The sequence below is a fragment of the Zingiber officinale genome, chromosome 3A, assembly GCF_018446385.1.
Source record: "Zingiber officinale cultivar Zhangliang chromosome 3A, Zo_v1.1, whole genome shotgun sequence".
Taxonomy (NCBI): domain Eukaryota; kingdom Viridiplantae; phylum Streptophyta; class Magnoliopsida; order Zingiberales; family Zingiberaceae; genus Zingiber; species Zingiber officinale.
The window spans coordinates 145,449,026-145,467,981 of record NC_055990.1 but is presented as its reverse complement, the minus strand read 5'-3'; the positions used below and the strand labels follow the sequence as shown (position 1 = coordinate 145,467,981).

The 18,956-nt window shown below is 38.5% G+C and overlaps 1 protein-coding gene across 2 annotated transcripts; it reads right to left on the bottom strand.

Annotated features, from left to right (window-relative positions):
* Positions 1 to 2,094: 2,094 nt before the first annotated feature.
* On the bottom strand, positions 2,095 to 7,098 carry LOC122052650 (probable E3 ubiquitin-protein ligase RHB1A). Of its 2 annotated transcripts, none has more exons than XM_042614288.1 (5): positions 6,951 to 7,098; positions 5,383 to 5,451; positions 4,341 to 4,707; positions 3,008 to 3,117; positions 2,095 to 2,465 (listed from the first exon to the last, which is right to left on the bottom strand). In XM_042614288.1, exons 2-5 carry the CDS (start codon positions 5,446 to 5,448, stop codon positions 2,409 to 2,411), a joined length of 600 nt encoding a protein of 199 aa, XP_042470222.1. In that variant the 5' UTR covers positions 5,449 to 5,451; positions 6,951 to 7,098; the 3' UTR covers positions 2,095 to 2,408. The 2 variants fall into 2 exon arrangements, with proteins under 2 accessions (XP_042470222.1, XP_042470223.1); XM_042614289.1 differs by having other exon boundaries at positions 3,008 to 3,105.
* Between the last annotated feature and the right edge of the window lie 11,858 nt (positions 7,099 to 18,956).

Sequence of the window (18,956 nt, the reverse complement as noted above, 5' to 3'; positions counted from 1 at the left end):
CACGATATACTCGTCGAAACCCCTCAAGGCCATGAGGATGTCGGAACTTTCCAGGTCGTCCATCTTCATGTTCCAGACCAGGTGCGTTTCCACAGACCACGCCAATTTGATCCTGTCGGGAAGCTGAGAAGACGGACCTGCCGGCGTGTCGTGTCCTGAGGGTTGACCGCATCCCCATGACCCGGTGACGAGCTGTCTTCGGTGTTGACCAAGTCATCCGGAGCCTCCTGGTCAACAGTACCTGTAGCCAGTGAGTGACCAGGTTATCCCGGTCTCTGGTACCCCGGTGCTCGAGGCGGGTCCCACGGATATATAAGTAGCCGTATAAAATAGAGCAATAAAATAAGTGACGAGTATGGGAACGTACCCTGGCCCCGGGGGGGGCACCCTCGGATAGGTGGATGAGCTGATCGGGATACTGAACGAGTCGTCGCGGCCCTGAATAGTAGATAAATGTCCGCCCGGTGAGTAGCTGGCTCCAGTGGCTCGGAGCCGGACGCGATATGGATCCGTAGGACGACGCACTGTCCGACTACAACCTCGGCTCGCAGGCCGGAATACAACAGCGGCACGAAGGCCGAACACACTCTCGACTCGCAGGCCAGAATATAAGCATAATACGATACCTGAGCCCTCATACGGCGGATGCTCGGAGGGTGACAACTGCTGCCAGGAGTTGTCGGCGGCTGCGGCAGTGGCTGCCGGAGGTGATGGCGCTGGACGCCGGAGACGGCTGTGGCAGTGGTCGCCAGAGACGACGACGCTGGTGGCCGGAGACGGCTGCGGCAGTGGCTGCAGCGGGAGATGCCGGTGGCGGCAGCCTCTGGAGGGCGATGTCGGCAACTGCTGGAGGTGTCGGTGGCAGTATCCGCAGCCGCTGGAGGCGGTAGTAGCAGCAGGGAGCACCAGCAGCCGTTGGAGGAAGCCTTGGCGCTCGCCAGGGCGGCTACACCCGCCGGACGCGACGGCGGGAGGCGACGGTAGCGGCGGGAGGCGCTGGCAGCCTCTGGAGGAAGCCTTGGCGCCCGCCGGAGGCGCCTGCGCCCGCTAGACGCGAAGTCGGCGACGCCTGCGGACTACGGCGCCCGCCGGAAGTGGCTGTAGCGTCTGGAGATGGCGATAGGAGGGCCGTTGGCGGCGGAGGCGACATCACGTGGAGGTTGTGCGTGAGATGGGAAGCGGCGACTGAAGATCTCTGCAGGCGAGAGGCGAGAGGAGAGGAGGAGAGGAGAAGCGGCCAGACCTCCTCCTATGCTTGGCGGCGGAGAGAAAAACGCTTTCTCCCTTGTGCTCGGCGACGGCGCCCCCCTCAAAACAAGCCCCCCTCCTTAATTACATCGGAGTCATCCTTATATATCTGCATCAATATAGATATTTTATAATGATATTATACAAATGTCAAGAATACCAGAAGACCTATTGGTAGGATGAATCTTTAAGGTCTAAAGCCTTTAAGGTAAAAAAAAAAAATCACAATATGTGTAGAATCATACCTATCCTACTGATCCTGCTCTGACTCCAAAAAAACGACTCCAATCGCTCATGACTTACTATCTGAGTCGTGATTCTACAAACTATCGGTGCATGAAAGCTATTAGTTAGTTGATTAAGTAAGTCAAATAGAGTGTATTTGGATTTCACCTTAAAAAGGTTTAACTATATCAAAGGAGACAATAGCATTCGAAAGTGAATCCTAGCTTATCAAATTGGTAAAGACCATAAGTTGTTTTCAAAATTTTGAGCTTAAACTTAATCAATTAGCGATCAATCTCCTTAGCTGAGTTTTCAAATGGAGTTAGCGAGCAACACGATGAGGTAACCGTAATAGTATTAGATTATGCTAGCGGAGGAAGGCCGAGGAAAGATGAGCCTTATCGATATAGCTCGATTACTAGAGGGACAACTGATGAGTCAAGGTTGAGATAACACTGACAGTGTTGCCCATGCGAAGAGAAAATCACATCTCTTAGATAAAACAGAAGACTAACAAGAGGGGGAAAGACAATCACTCTGAGAAGAAACCACATGAATGTTTAAAAGAATAAGTGTAATATGAAAATGATTAGACAATAGAAAAATTAAACACAAGGAAAATGAAGAAAATTACACGAACAAAATATAAATGGCATTGCATTAACCCTGGAGCTTACTTACCATCCTCTCTCATTTAGAACATCAGAGAACAAAAAAAAGAATTTACATGATATATATGATATACTCATCTTATAAGTTTGAAGCAAGTATTATAATCGTTTTCTTTTTTTTTTCTTCCTCCTGTTTCGATCACAGATATAAGGGAACGCAAAGAATAAAACACTTACTCATCACCCAAAACTCCAACTAAATACTACAATTTGCGAAGGCGATTAAATTAAATAGATGCTTTAATTTGAAGGATGGAGGTTTATTCACAAGGGTTGTTGGGCATTTGAAACAGTTCCTGGAGAGTCGTCGATCGTCATTATCTGCAAATGGAAACTAGCTCATTAATTAGATCATTCGATAAGCATATGAAAGAACAAGAAAAAAATGCAATACAAGTAGGCAATATAAACAGCCTGTTTTGAGGTCTCCTCCAGAAAATTTGAGGGGTGGTACTTCTAAGGTTTGAGGATTTTCTTAATAATGGAATATATTGGAGCCTACAATACTTTTTGGGGAGTGTAGAGGATCTGAAAGAAGGAGAAGATTTTCATCTTGATCAGAATTTTATGTTAAGACTTCAAAGAGTCAAAGAGCATTAGTAGAGAGTTGTTCCAAAAAAAAAAAAAAAAAAACATTTGATCAGGGGTTTAAAGAGGAGATCAAGAAACATCGAAAGAGTTTGTGTGCAAGGTGTGGGCATTTGGATCCCTTCATCATGGAAAACTTGATTTCTATGATGAAATTTGTAGAATTAACGAATCTAAGAACTTTACTGCAAGATGATGAGATTTAGAGATAAGGAACAATAAAAGTGCTAAAACGGGTTGGCAAAACCCTAAAATCAAACACCTGATATGCATACCTGATCACAGATGGCACAAGTATCACTTCTCTCCATCCATTCAAGAATGCAAGAGAGATGAAAATCGTGTTGACATCTAGTTCTGATACGAGGATTCCCTGAATCGTACTCTATCAAAAAGTAAGCAAGAGGGAATTTCAACATATAAACAATAAATAAAATTCTAAAGAATAGAAGGCTCTATAATGAAAATATCGAGTTGTTTCTGCCTGAACATAAAGAAGTAAAGATGAGAAAATAATAGATGTCACCAATCAAACTGTGCAAGCTATAATCCTTTGCATTGCTGAAGAAGTGGTGATATGCGCATTCTCAGGAAAATGGACATGATGGCTCAACAAAGAATTAATCCAAATTCAATGTCTTCTTATGTTGGTGTTATAGCTATATATAGAGCTCAATGAAAGGACAAAATTAATCGAGCCGATCCAACCAACACAGGTTTGATGATTATAACAATGATGAGTTGTTTGATGTTAATGTTTGAGTCATGGATTAATATCTTGTATTGTGTTGACAGGCACTATCGAGATTTACCATTTTACTCTCGCACTGAAACTCAAACGACAGCATCACAATGATCCTTCTTCAAAATTCTTCCTCGTGCATCATCCTTGATTTCCTCAGAATCATTCCTCTGCTTGGGACTCTAAATGCTCCTGAAATCCCATTTTCGTTTAGAGCGAATAGATATAAGGCAATTCTAATTTAGGATTTGGATCCACTAGCGTTTCCATTATCCGTGACATGAGGTGGAGACCTAGAGGCTTTGTTTGCATCATGAGACTTTCTACAACACTGGTGGAAAAGGATGTGTTTCCATCTCCTCTATATGAGTTTCTTCCTCCATTTCATCAGTATGACCAACATCATGTGTCGGCATGGGCAAAATGGCACACAACTATGCACTTTAGCAAGAAACCTCAGCTCTGATCGAGAATTAAACAATGGTTTGAATCACAAGAGGAATTATTAACTAAAAAGGAATAAGCTTCTCTGGATGGGTATTAACAATCATATGGTTGCTTTTATTGTATGCATATAAAAGACTACATATAAAGCTTATGCTGCATTTGATTCACCACATGACATTGACAAAGAATAAAATAATTGTTCTTGGTGAATGGAAAAATGTAATGAAGTAAGAATAGAATAGAAATATGCGTTAATTCAGCTCATGAATTTAATTCTAGCAACACTAAACCAAACACAAGAATAGTTATTCATTAAAATAGCTACTGCTGCAAACCAAACATGCTGCTAGTCTCATGGGCTACATATCTCAATAATTGCAATATAGAACGTAAATTATTTTTGGAAATATCAAGATCACCTTCTAGGCAAATGGGGCAAACATCCTCCTCATCTGTAGTAGAGATAATACGCTTATCGACCTCATTTTCAGTAACCTTAGGAGAACTATGCTCACTCTCAGTTTTGCTTTTGCAGTCCGAAGTTTCAAATTTGTCATTTGTTTCTTCAATTCTCTGATCTGTTTTGGTTCCATGACTTCCAATATCTTGAAACGCAACCTGTGAGCTTGTTAAACCAACATCGAAGGGCAAGGGTGCTGGAGGCGATCGATAAGTGTCCGGAGTGGACGTGTCCAGATTAGTGTCAACTAGTAGTCCCGATGAGATTGTAGAAACTGTAACATGGCTGTTGGAAGAAAGTGGTTCACGCTCCAAATCTTGAGGACACTGAAAAAGGTAAAAAGAATGGGTTTACAAAGAATACAAAGAGCAAAGAAAATGAACTCTGTTCAAATGAAACTTGAAAAACTGGAACTATGAGGCCATGTCAAACATTTGTATAGATAAAATCTAATATCTGTAACTAATACCCTAACAGTCACCAGAAGTAAGAGATGAAGAGACCAATAAAATATAATCAGAATTCTGAGCAAGCAGCCAAGTCAAAAATCGCCAGTAAATTGTTGGGACTATGACTGTCGATTTTCATATTTACATGAATCATTCAGGTGCCTTTTTTTAGTCTAAGAGCCATGTTAGCCATGGGTATGGATGTGTGTCATATTTCCAGTCTAATAGCTGTCACACTCAGATGCATACCCATATCAGATACTTGCACCCGAGTCTAATTAACATAGACATCATCCTGTTGAATTTTTGTATGGCGTGACAATTCTGAGCTACTTTGGCTTAAACTCAAACTGATCTGAGTTCAAAATAGCATTCTCAGTTTGGTAAAATGTAAACTGTGAAACTGCCTGTAAATTTGTAGATAACAAAAGAAACTACAAATGGAATCTAATCCCAGAAATCAGGCTAAAATTTTTTTCACAAATGACCGAAATTTGTGTTTACCATCCAGGAATAATTTTTTTAATAAGAAAAAAAATCCAGAATGCATACATAGAAGTAAGCTGGTGTTCTACGTGATTCAGCTCCTCTGGAAGAACAGCAGCAGCAACCGCCCATTACCTATCAATTTTTTTTGTGTCTTACATCAATAATCAAGCCCATCTTGAAGTTAAAGAAATAGACACCAAGTAATAATTTACAATCACAATTAAGTTACAAACTTAAAACACTGATTCTAGAATATAAACGATGTGGCAAGTCAAGCAAAGAGATAAACCACCGAAGATAAACAGGTAGAAAGAGTAGCAGCATTACAAAATTTCTGAATCCGGTGTAATGAAGGCAACAACAAAACTATTTCGAGTTGGTTGCGTGAATCTTCTATGTAGCTCTCTCTATGCAAGGTTTAACATTCATATTCATAAGTATACATATTTTGATGTTACACTCAACCTTTTGTATCCAGGCTTGGGACCGGCAGCAACAATTTTAGGATATTAAAGAGACAACAGCAAAATATAATTGACAAATACACAGAGGCTTCCAATTGCCTAAACAATTATTTACCACCTTTCTGCAAAACTCTGGAACTCACAATTCAATCCAGGAGCTCATAATTCAATCCTCCACCTATTTCCCAACTCATACAAACTGTAATTAAATGATCATCCACCGGATGCATTCTTCAAGTCTGCAGGACAATTCACAGGAAAGACCAATAACCTAATCTACGGCGTATCATTCCTTTTCACCTAAAAAGGCTAAAGAACAATCTTCTGACAGAAAACAAGTTAATAGGATCCTCTTCTAAAATTTGAATATTGTTCAAAGGTTATTCAATCAATCAACATGTAACCCCATACTTGATGAAACAATTCGTCATACCTAAAGGAAAAAAGTAATCATCAAGTGTCCGTCTAACTATCGGCACAGACCAAAAATGAATTCCCACCCCAAGCATAAAGTAAATATTCTCCGAGCACTATAAACTCCAAACAAAGCAACTCAAAAGGTTCATTTTTTAAAAACATGGTATTTCTCAGTCACTTCAAAAAGTTGGATTCTTGTTCACAGGTTGTTCGACCATCCACCATGCAATCCTGTGCTTGATGAAACGTTTCCAGCATTCCTTAAGGAGGAAGTAATCATCAAGCATCCATCTATTTTTTATGTGAGATTTACAAACAAGAATTCCCACCGCACCCATCCAAGTTCGGGAAGTAAACATCTTTCAAGCACCATAAACCCCCAAAGAGAGAAAACCAATAGTTAAATTAAAATATTTTCAACGTAAACGTCCAATAAGACAAAACAAATAGCAGGAAAACAAATTTCTCGATCTCGATCTCGATCAAATCCGTGAAGGGAAAAACGCTTCGTATAGGTTAATACAAAGCGAACAGGAAAACAAGAAAAAAAAAAGCATCCGACAGTACAAATCGAAAAATCAGATCAATAAACACCCTCGCCTCGGTCACCAACCTCGGCAATTTTTCAGGTAAAAGAAATTCTACGAGACGCGGTAGCCAAATGCAGGTGCTGAACAGGAAAGAGGATGAGGAGGATGAAGGATGAAGGATGAAGGATGAAGGAGAAGCATGGAGATTGGAGAGGCTTACTGAGCGGCGCCAAAGCGGTGGGAAACCCTAGGCCTGGGGAACACCGGCGAGGGCGAGCGGTGCCGCCATGGCGGGCGGAAGCTTCTCCTCCGCGACCGAAGCGAGGAAAGAGTGGCGGTGGTATCCACTTGTTGCCTATAAATACAATTTTCTATTCCAGATTTAATTTCGCTTCAATTTTCAAAAAATATATATAAATTAATTTTAGAAAATACACACTAAATTGCAAATTTACTAAAAACTCCCTATACTGTTCGGTTTCACGGCGAAAGGAGATTTAATTAGTTATCTCTCGTAAACTGCTCTTTCTTCAGTAGCTTACCAGACCCACCTTCGCTGACACGTTGGGCTCCACAAGCGAACAGCCCGCCAAGTAGGCAGGTAGGTGGGGCGGGTAACCGAAAAGAAAGCAAGTGTGCGATGAACAACATGGTAGGATTACTATAATAAGAAAGAATGCTATAAAAATCAGATGTGTAAGGGCGAAACTAATGAATTAGCAAACTGTAAGGAGTTAAATGAAATTTGTAAATTTTTATAGCAAACTGTAAGAATGCTATAAAAAAAAGAGGGAATTTGTAAATTTTTTCTCTCCGACTTCCAAATGGCGGCCGGAAAGAAGGAAAACGACACATGGCTGCCCCTTTCGGCAGGCGATCCGAACTCACCGACCTAATAATTTATTTATTTAAAAAAAAATCTAACTCATTTACCACCAATTAAAAAATCGACATTTCACTGAATCGCAAATCTACATTCCTATTATACCCCTTCCAAAATACGTTGGTTATAAAACCTTGACAATAATACAACTGATTAATATTATTGATGCGGTGGTAAAGATGACCTATCAAATACGGATCAAAGGATAAAGATGGTAACTAATGTGAAGGTTAAAATTAAGGAGGTCAATATTAAAGAATCAATAAGCTCATTAAAGGGGAGTCAAGTGGAGCTCTACTGCAATGGACAATCGAGCAGGCAGTGCCCGACCGGCCAATGGCAAGCAGAATGCTCGTATATCCAAGATCATTAGGCGTTTATTATGGAGCAGAGGAACGTTGGGATAACCGGAGTATTAGTCCGATCGGACGTAAACAATCTACCGAGCCGGGTCATTGGAGGGAAGCAGCAGAGGTCGATCGGGTGATGATCCATGACCGAGCGGCTCTCCCGTTCGGCCAAACAATAGGACTCCTCTCATATCCTTTGATATCATTTTGAGAAATAATGCCACCGACAACGAGGCATGGTCAACAGGTGGATCGTACGACGGAAGCTTCTACTATCTTATCAGATATTTGTACGCTTATTAAGATGTGGTGTCAGAGACACTTTCCTGACAAGTACTTTCATAGGACAATTTGAATAACATGTCTATGCCTCAAGGGTCATGCACGTCGCCCACGGGGTGCTATATAAAGGGGAGTTCATGCACCGGTGGAGGTATGCGTTATTCACTATTCACATCTGTATTTGTTTTTGCTCTGTTTCCTTCCATTTTTCGATGATTTACTTGAGCATCGAAAGGTCAACGCTGGAGGCCTCTTCCCTGACTCGATACTAACTTTTTTTTGTATTGCAGAGCTAAATGTACGAGATCTATATACAGTCAATACAGCTGTCATATTTTCAATCAGTCATCTCTATGATTTTCGGACAAGACCGATTATCAATAGATTTCTCATTAAAAAATATCAAATTTTTTAACTAGTGTAATTACTTCAGTAAGAAAATTTAAAATTGAATTAAATTAAAATCAATATAGAGGTACTTACTATCCGGTTCAATAAAAATGCCGATTAAAAAGTTACTAATATATTAAATTATTTTTATAAGAAAGTGAAAGTTAAGGTTATTATTATAGGAGATGACATGACTTGCCGAAACCTACCTCAGGCAAAGAATCGTTTGCAAGCAAAAGCAGTGATGGATAAGAACATCTGGTTCTTCCTCCTCGACATCGCTTTATTCTATGCAAGACAAGAACAAAAAATAAAGTCGATTGGAATAATTGGGAATCTATGTTATGTTAGGGTTGGTCAAGAGATGCCCTCCCATATTTTGGTGCTGTAAACATGGAATATTCAATGAGAAGGATACAGAATATTACTTGATTGCTAGGTAGGTAAGAGTAGACTATCTTTCGATCTCATGGTTTATCGAGTAGTTCTAAGCCTTTGTATATAGGCTCGCGCTCATAATGCTGTGTTAGCCCAATTAGAGAGGATTGCTCAAGTTACCAATTGTTTGGAGGGAAAAGTAGAAGTTTTAGAATACAAATGAAGTTTCTGAAATAAGCAAAGTCTTATATTTACTTTGATAAGACCAATCCACACACAAACACTCATTTCTTGCGGTATTCTTTGACATGGGGAAAGCAACAAGGGCCATATGGCGGGGTGTGAGAGTCGGTTAAAGTAGGGTCATATCAATCCAAACGAACAAAGGGCACATATCATATCCTCAAACTTCGGGATGGTGTCACATAGGTGTGGCTTGACTTGAATTGAGCACGAAGGAGGATTCAACCGGATGGACAAGCGAGTGGGGGATGCCATTCTACTTTGGTTGTTGTCGTATTCAGCTTTGGTAGTTGTCATTCCACCTGGGCCAGACACACTTGCAATGGCCCTCCTTCTCTGCCTCGAGTTGAAAATAGACATACCCTAAGTTGCTTGATCGAAAGATGACCCAATTGTAGGATCGAAAGCGCTAGAGGGAGTGAATAACGCTGGTGGCTTTTTCACTTTTTAAAAAATAGTCACGTAAAGAGTAAGTGTAGTGGAAATAAAGAAATAAAGAAAGGAAAATAGAAAGTCAAGCTAATACATTTAGTTTTATTTGGTTCGGAGTCTATGACGACTCCTACTCCAAGGTTCATACTCGTTGAATATTTACTTTTGACAATTCACTAATAAATCAAAGAATTATAAGTATAATAATTTAACTGTAATAATTAAAATTATACCAACAACTAACGATTAGAAGTTCTGAGCTTTCGATCGTCAAAGTCGCGTCGCAGAATCATAGAATTGTCTTTAAAGCAGCGACAAGTGAAGGATCACAAGAATGAGTTGTAATTGAAAAGTTACTCGAACCAGTCTTTTATAGATTGTTGAAGGCTCTTTCAACACCATGTAAGGCGCCTGCAACTATAGAAGTTATCCCCTTATCCTTGGACTCGATAACCTCTGCAGCCAGTGATATTTATCCATCCGAAGGCACCTTTAAGGCACTCGAAGGCACCTTCAAGCCAATCTTCAGGGCGCCTTCAGCCGCATGGAAGGCGCCTCTGCCCCTTTTCACATGGGACTTCGGCCAAAGTATCCGAGGCACCTTCAACACCATGAAAGGCACCTCGAGCATTGTTCACCCAAGTTAATCCTTTGTGCATTTCATTCCTACAAGGCACATTAGTCTAAATACAAAAAGATACCCTGCAAAATAAATTTAGTACAATAAAATATTATTAATAAACTATTTGACAGCGTCTAGACTGTCCGGTTCTAACTTTCAAATTTTTCAAAAATCTTAGGTCAAACTGAAGTCTACTGTTCCCTCAACGGGGAATGCATCCTCACATACTTCTCTTAAGAGAATTTACCTTTTGCTAGACCGGTCCTCCAGACCGTCTAGACTTTTGCTCAGCGTCCAAGACATCAAGATTTTTCGCTGGACATCCAATCCCTGACCCCTTCAGTCTTCCACCTGATGTCCGACTTTCACCTAGCTAGTGTCCTGGACCCTAGGATTTCGCCCAACATCCTCGACCCATTAAGACTTTTCCTAATCTCCTAGACCAAGACTTCGTTACCTAACCGCTGTTAGGACTTTTCACTTACCTAACCTCAACTAGGACTTTCACTTTACCTAAGATCACTTAGGACTTTTCTACACACTTAGTTTAACTTGTTAAAACAACAAGAAGCCTTAACTTTGAACTCTTTGTCATAATCAAAACTTATGTTTAATCATTTGATTCTTCCTACACCAATAATTTCCTTCTTTTTTATTATAGCAATCTAATTCAAAGTTAAGTAAAGTATAATAAAAATAATGTAATATAAGCAAGGAATTTGAGCATAAATGAAATATTTTGACAATTTAACAAAGTAACGATGCCCCCTTAATTTAATGCTCTGCCCCTCAATCTTTTGAAAAAAAATTTATTTATTTTTAGAATTAAATTATATTTTGACTTAACTTTAATGTTTCTCTCCCCCTTTGACATATATAAAAAAAATACTAAGTAGAGAAAAAAAATTGTTAACTTGTAAAAATAGTACTTAATTTTTTTTAAAAAAAAACTTTTAATCATTTCCCATAAAAGATTAACTTGTAAAGTTGTTAACTTTTTCTACCCTGAAATGATCACTTAATTCTCTTTTAAAAAAAATTAGCTCTAAAAAGAGTTTCTTTACTAAACATTTAGCTAATTACTTAAAAAAGATTTTATTGAAAAACACTGAGCTAAATACTTAGCTTTAAAATAATTTCTTTAAATTTTTTTTAGCTAATTACTTAACAAGAATTTCATTGAAAAACACTTAGCTAAATACTTAACTTTCAAAGAGCTTTCTTTTGCTTAGCTTTAAGAAAATTTCTTTACAAGATACTTAGCTTTAGTTATGCTTTCGAAAAGATACTTAATTTTATAAAAAATACTTAGCTTATCCTTTTGAAAAAAAAAATACTTTTTGAAGATACTTAATTTAACTTTTTTTACTCCTTCTTAATTAATGCATAAAAAATGGAAGAATTTTTCTGTAATTACTCTAAGTAATTACCTTAATTTGAAGGGGAATGTAAGCTTCATAATTAAAATTAGTCATTGACTATGACCCTAGAGTCCAAGCATAAAAAAAATAAAAATATATTCAAAATAATTATCTATTTTCCTGATTTTCCATCTCACTCTTTCTAAGTTTTTAAACATGTTAAGCTTATGAGTTGGTGTGAGATGGAATTAAGTTAATCTTAATTTTGAAGTTAATTTTAAGTTTGAAAATATTATTTCTGAATTTGTTGAAAATAATCATGTTTGAATTTTGAAGAATTATTAAGTTTGAATTATATTAAAGTTGATTTGAGTTTGATTACAGTTGATTTATGTAAAATATGACACCCAAATAATAATTAAATAATAAGATTATTTAAAAAATAATCTTATAGAAATTTTGGGGATTTTTAGAAATTTTTTCAAATTTAATCTGAGTTCGAAGGAGATATTTTAAGAAATAGATTTATTAGACTTGGAGAAAGCCTCTTTAGATATCTTAATTAAATTGAGAGTTGATTGATTTAATTGAATCTTAAGTAATTAACCTAGATATAAAATTATAAACCTAGTATTTCTTTTTCCTCCGCCCGAGCTTTTCCTCCCCGATTCTTCACCGCGCCCCTTTCCCGATTCCCTTCTTCTCCAAGTTGATTTGCCGACTCCCTCTCCCGATCATGTCACTGTCGCCCTAGATCACTAATCATTGTCTACCACTGTCGCGTCTCCTCTTTTAGAGTGTATACTAAAAGCCTAGCTTTTGGTATAAACATTTATCTAAAAATAAGAATCACATTGGTCAAATGTCTACATTTATGATAAATGTAGTTGCTCAATTAATTTATATTGTAGATAACATGGTGTGTGGTGTCACACACAGAAGATCATGTTATCGGTTCCTTATAAATTATAAACAGTAGCTCACGACCAAGATGGAAAGGAACAAACCATTGGAAGGTCGTAGTGTAATTAGGTATTAGTTTATCTTAACTATATAATTACACTAGTACACTTAGAGTGTATTGAGTAGGACCATTTGAGATCGTTCCTTTTATACTGACTTTATGAATGAACAAAGACCTCAGTTATTATGGAAGTGTGTGCTCTTAATCCTAATATAATAACAAGCACATATATTTGATATTTATTTCTTTAATTTATCAATGGGTGAGATTTAGTTCGATAAATCAATAAGCCCGATAAGTTGAGAAATGATATCACTTATAGTGTGTGTTGTTGATTATAGAAGGAAACTGTGTCCTAGTGATCTAGGTTGAGAATGTCCCTAATAGGAGCTCATAAGGATTGTCATGTTAAACCCTACAGGTGGACTTAGTCCAACATGATGATGAAGTTGAGTGGTACTACTTTTGGAGCTAGATATTAATTAAGTGAGTTGTCAGTAACTTACTTAATTAGTGGACATTTGTTATCTTAAACACAGGGAGACTAACACACTCATAATAAGAAGGAACCCAAAATGTAATTTGGGATTGGTGCGGTAGTTCAATAATAGTTCTTTAGTGGAATGAATTATTATTGATGAAATTAAGTTGTGTGTTCGGGGCGAACACGGGATGCTTAATTTCATCGGGAGACCAAAACCAATTCCTCCTCTCGGTCCCTATCGTAGCCTCTAGTATATAGAGATTTATACCCACCGCATACCCACCTTCTTACCCATCCAATGAGGCCGGCCAAGCTAGCTTGGAACCCAAGCTAGGGCCGGCCAAGACCAAGTGGATGAGCCATGTAGGTGGCCGGCCAAAGCTTGGGTCCCAAGCTTAGGTGGCCGGCCACTAGAATATTAAAAGAATTTTTATTAAAATTATTTCTTATGTGGATATCATGATTTTAAAAGAGAGTTTAAAAATTAAAAATTTCCTTTTATAACTTTCTACAAAAGATTAAGAGAAGAGATTAATCTCTTTCCTTATTTGTAGTTTAAAAGGATGATTTTAATTTTTGGTAAAAACTTTCCTTATTTGTAAATCATCTACATGTTTAAAAGAGAGTTTAAAATTTGAAATCTTTCCTTATTTGTTGATTAAAGTGTTGGTGCAACCTTAGGTCATAGTTGACCTGGTTGACCTGACTCGAGTTGACCTGACTCGAGTTGTGTTTTGATGTTTGACGATGTTTGACAAGAAGAGAGTTGTATTCTTGATGTTTGACAAGAATAGGTGTTTGGGAGATTGTAGGTGCAACCTTAGGTCAAGGTTGACCTGGTTGACCTGATTCAGGAAAAGTCCAAGCAGGGAGCTTGGCACGCGAAAAGTCCAAGTATGGAGACTTGGCACTGGAAAAGTCCAAGTACGGAGACTTGGCACAGGGAAAAGTCCAAGCAGGTAGCTTGGCACGCGGAAAGTCCAAGTATGGAGACTTGGCACGGGGAAAGTCCAAACAGGGAGTTTGGCACGGGGAAAAGTCCTGGTGAGTGAAGCCAGGTGAAAATCCTAGTGAGTGAAGCTAGGTGAAAGTGGAAGTCCTGGTGAGTGAAGCCAGGCATTCGGGAAAGTCAGTGAAGCTAGGCAGTTTGGAAGTCCCGGTGAGTGAAGCCGGCAGTGAAATCAGTGAAGCCGGTGAAAACCCTAGTGAGTGAAGCTAGGTAAAAGTCCCGGTGAGTGAAGCAAGGGAAAATCCAGATGGATCAAGGGTGATCGGACATCCGGTGTTGGAACTCCAAGTAGATCAAGGGTGATCGGATACTTGCACGAAGAGGAAAGCCAAGTGGGTCAAAGGGATTGACCGAACACTTGGTGGAGAATTCTAGCGGTCAAGGGAGTGACCAGATGCTAGAATCCTGAAGTCAAGGTTGGCCGGATGTTGGTGTAAAGCCTGAGGTTTAGGGTGAGGAGTTTGGATCGCGGGACCGATCGATACATCTGGATAGCTGATCGGTCACCGGACCGATTAGTAACCCTGAGTATCACTGTAGGTTATCTGATCGGTCTGGAGACCGATCAGACAACGATCAGGAGGCACAAAGAAGTTCGGGAGAAGAGAAGCCTGATCGGTCTACGGACCGATCAGGAGGTTACCTGATCGGTCTGTGGACCGATCAGGAGTGTAAGACCGTTAGATTCGATAGAGGGGGGGTGAATATCGATTCGAAAATCACGAGTTAAGACGCAGCGGAAAAGTAAAGAAGTAAAGAGATGAACACTGTTGATTTTTACTTCGTTCGGAGCCTGTGACGACTCCTACTCGAAGGCCCGTACTCCTTGAGTACTTTCGTTGGGCAATTCACTAGCAATTCGGATAATTACAATTTACGTACAAATATTGCTAATGAAAAGAAAGAAAACAAAGCTAACCGACAAACAATGAATTAAAAAGAGAGCCGGAGTGAGTCGTCGGATCTTTGTGAACGTTGTTGGAGCGCAGAGCAGCAGAGTGATTGGACTCAGAGTTCTCAGAAGACTGACTTGTTGAAGCTCCTGCCTGGGGCTTCTTTTATATGCTGCTCCAACCAACGAGCTCCAAGTGGCGACAACGCGATCAGGATAAAATTGCCTCCGGGCGCTGGATCCTTTCAGGCTGCCGGACCTCAGTGCGCCCGGATCCCCTTCTGGCGCCCGGACCACCTTTCTCCAGAGATTCCTTCACCTACAAGACAAGGTTAGTCCGAGGCAAATATATAATATGTTTCCTGCAAAACAAAGTGTTAACACAGTTTTATAAATTCAATTTCAAGAGTATGACTTAGATTCCGTCTTTCCGGGACCGGAATCTAGTCACGATCTCGACTTAGATATCCGAAATGGATCTAAGCCGGATCGACGCCTAATGTCCCCTTCCCGGGAACGCGTCCTCACAGTCACTCCCCTCCAGTGACTTACCTCACTTACCTGCCAGACGTCCGGTCAGCCCGTCGACCTAGCTGGACTTCTTGCCAAGCGTCCGGTCAGCCCGTCGACCCGCTTGGACTTCTCGCCAGCTATCCGGTCAGCCCGTCGACCTAGCTGGACTTCTCGCCAAGCGTCCGGTCAACCCATCGACCCGCTTGGACTTCTCGCCAAGCGTCCGGTCAACCCGTCGACCCGCTTGGACTTCGTCTGCACACTCGGTCAGAGTGTCAGACAACAACACAACTAACTTAACCTATTTGTCATTCATCAAAACCTGGGTTAGACCGTTAGTGCTACCCGCACCAACAATCTCCCCCTTTTTGATGGAATGACAACTTGGTTAAGTTAGTGAAAGCATATGTACGAAACACCATGCATTTGTGTGGTTTTAAAGTCAGTTTGTGTTTTCAAATTGGTTTAGCTAACTTAACCACCTGACCCTTCTCCCCCTTTGGCATTCATCAAAAAGTAAGCAGGGGTAAACAAGCATAAAAAGTTTAGTTCAAAAAATTCAAAGATATTGATAAAAGTACAATTTTTTTTAACAGCAAGTTAAAAAATAGTCAAGTTGACTTGGGGGAGTTTAAGCTTTTTTTTTGAAAATTTGTTTAAAGCATTAGCTTTTAGCTTTTAGAAAGCTAGCTAGGTTTTCATTTTCAAACACAAGTTTTCAAAAACCAGAATTCCAAAACTAAGTTTGAAAATTTTATTTTTCAACACTAAGTTTGTAAACGATTTAATTTAAAACTTAAGTTTTGACAGTGATTTAAGTTTGAAAAAATCTACCTTTCATAATTTTTAACACTTGAGTTTTTGCAAATCAAATTTCAGTTTGTAAATATTGATTTTGAACTTTACTTTTAGTTTTCAAAGGAGTTTGGTAGAACTAATTTTGATAAAGTAAAATAATTAAATCTAATTTTCAAAAATTAAAATTTTAAAGTTCAAAAGTACTAGTTTCAAAACCATTGTTTAAAATACTTGAAGAGTTGAGTTTTCAAAAACTAGGAAAAATGGATAAAAAGTTTGTGATTTAAAAGAAACAATTTTGAGTTGATTTAAAAATTTTTCACAATTTTAAGCAAGTTGATTTTGAAAATTGATTTTTCAACTTTGATTTTCAAAATTAAGAAAAATGATTTTGAGAAGCTTAGTTTGTAAACTTAAGTTTTGAAAAATCTAATTTCCACAATTTTCAAAACTAAGTTAAATCTAATTTTCAAAATTAATTTTCAATAAAAAGTAAAACCCAATTCTTAAAAACAACTTAGTTTTATAAGAGTTAGTTTTCAAAAGTAGGTTTAAAAAATTTTTAAGAGAACATTTTTCAAACAAAATTTAAAATATTTTATATAAAGGAAAATTTTTAATTAATTCCTCCCCCTGAACCTGACATAACTTTAACCAGCTGTCTAACCAATTAGGTACTAACTAACTATCAGAAGATAGTAGCTTTCACTTGGTTAGTCAGATTAAGTTAATTACAACCAGTCAGTGTTTGACTTGACTGATGAACTTTAATCTGATTAATATCTGAATTGTATTTAACGTCCAGACTTATGTTGATGCACTGAAATTAGCATCTTAAGTCCAGACAGTTGGCCTATGCATCTCACCCCTTTCTATGTTTATCAAACACAAGCAAGGTAAACCTAGGGTGTTGGTGAGATGCTCAAGAACTAGACCTATGGGCACATGCTTTCTAAGGATTCAAAACTAGTCTAAGGCCAAAACTGTTTTTGAAAAATCTAAAAATGGAAAGTTTTGAAAACAAACAAGTTTAACCTATAATTTGATAAAATCATTTTTGAAAGTATTTTGAAATTTCCTAGTCTATTGAGCACATCCCTAATTGTCGTCGTAAGTTGCTAAATTCACTCTCAGGGAGTGGTTTTGTAAAAATGTCAGCTAAATTTGATTTAGACTCAATGTACTTGAGTTCAATATCACCTTTAGTAACATGATCCCTGATGAAGTGATGTCTAACTTCAATATGTTTGGTTCTTGAATGATGTACAGGATTCTTGGTTAAGTTAATTGAACTTATATTATCAATTAATACTTTTACATTTGTGATATTTAAGTTGAAATCTTTTAGAGTATGCATCATCCATAATATTTGTGCAACACACTCGCCTATAGCTATGTATTCTGACTCAGTTGTAGATAGTGCAACACAGTGTTGCTTTCTACTAAACCAGTTGACAAGGGATGGACCAAGTAGTTGGCATCCACCACTTGTGCTTTTGCGGTCTAATTTGCATCCGGCATAATCTGAGTCAGAATATCCTATTAATTCAAAGTTGTTGGTCCTAGGATATCAAATTCCTACATTTGTGGTTCCCTTGAGGTATCTAAAGATTCTTTTGACTTGAGTCAAATGAGATTCTTTACAGGTTTGGTATCGAGCACACATACTAACTGCAAATAAAATGTCAGGTCGGCTTGCAGTTAGGTAAAGTAGACTACCTATTGCGCTCCGATAATGTTTTAAGTCTACTGATTTTCCATTAGGATCATCATCTAGGATTGTGTTTACGGCCATAGGTGTTTTTATTTCTTTAGTATTTTCCATTCCAAATTTTCTAAGTAATTCCTTAGTATATTTTTGTTGATAAATATAATTTCCTTCATTTGTTTGTTTGACTTGTAACCCTAGAAAATAAGTTAATTTTCCTACCAGACTCATTTCGAATTTGTGTTCCATTAGGTTTGTAAATTCGTTTAAAAACTCTGAGTTTGTTGAACCAAAGATGATATCATCTACATAAATTTGAGCTATAAAAATATCTTCTTTTATTGATTTCACAAATAGTGTTGGGTCAATTTGACCTTGGTTGAACTCTTTAGAGGTTAAGTAAGAGGTTAGTCTTTCATACCATGCCCTAGGTGCCTGTTTAAGTCCATATAATGCCTTTTTTAATTTGTAGACATAATCAGGGTGTTCTAGGCTTTCAAAACCTGGTGGCTGACCTACATAAACTTCTTCTTTTATCAATCCATTAAGAAAGGCAGACTTGACATCCATTTGGTATAGTTTGAATCCTTTATGGGCTGCATAGCTTAGTAACATTCTAATGGACTCTAGTCTAGCTACCGGGGCATAAGTTTCATCATAGTCAAGTCCTTCAACTTGACTGAACCCTTTGGCAACTAACCTGGCCTTGTTTCTAGTAATTTCTCCAGTTTCACTTAACTTGTTTCTAAATACCCATTTGGTTTCTATTATTTTCTTATCGTTAGGTGGAGGTACTAGGTCCCAAACTTCATTGCGCTCAAATTGAGCTAATTCTTCTTGCATAGCTATGACCCAGTCTGGGTCAAGTAGGGATTCAGCTACAGTTTTGGGTTCAATATTTGAGATTAACGAGATTT

Bases quoted from the DNA above. Each gene is read 5' to 3' on its own strand.
- LOC122052650 (XM_042614288.1), bottom strand. From the start codon at position 5,448: ATGGGCGGTTGCTGCTGCTGTTCTTCCAGAGGAGCTGAATCACGTAGA. The intron at 3,118-4,340 runs GTGATCTTGATA...ACTTTTTGATAG, and splicing joins TTGCCCCATTTGCCTAGAAG to AGTACGATTCAGGGAATCCT. The intron at 2,466-3,007 runs GTATGCATATCA...TTCCATTTGCAG, and splicing joins CTTGTGCCATCTGTGATCAG to ATAATGACGATCGACGACTC.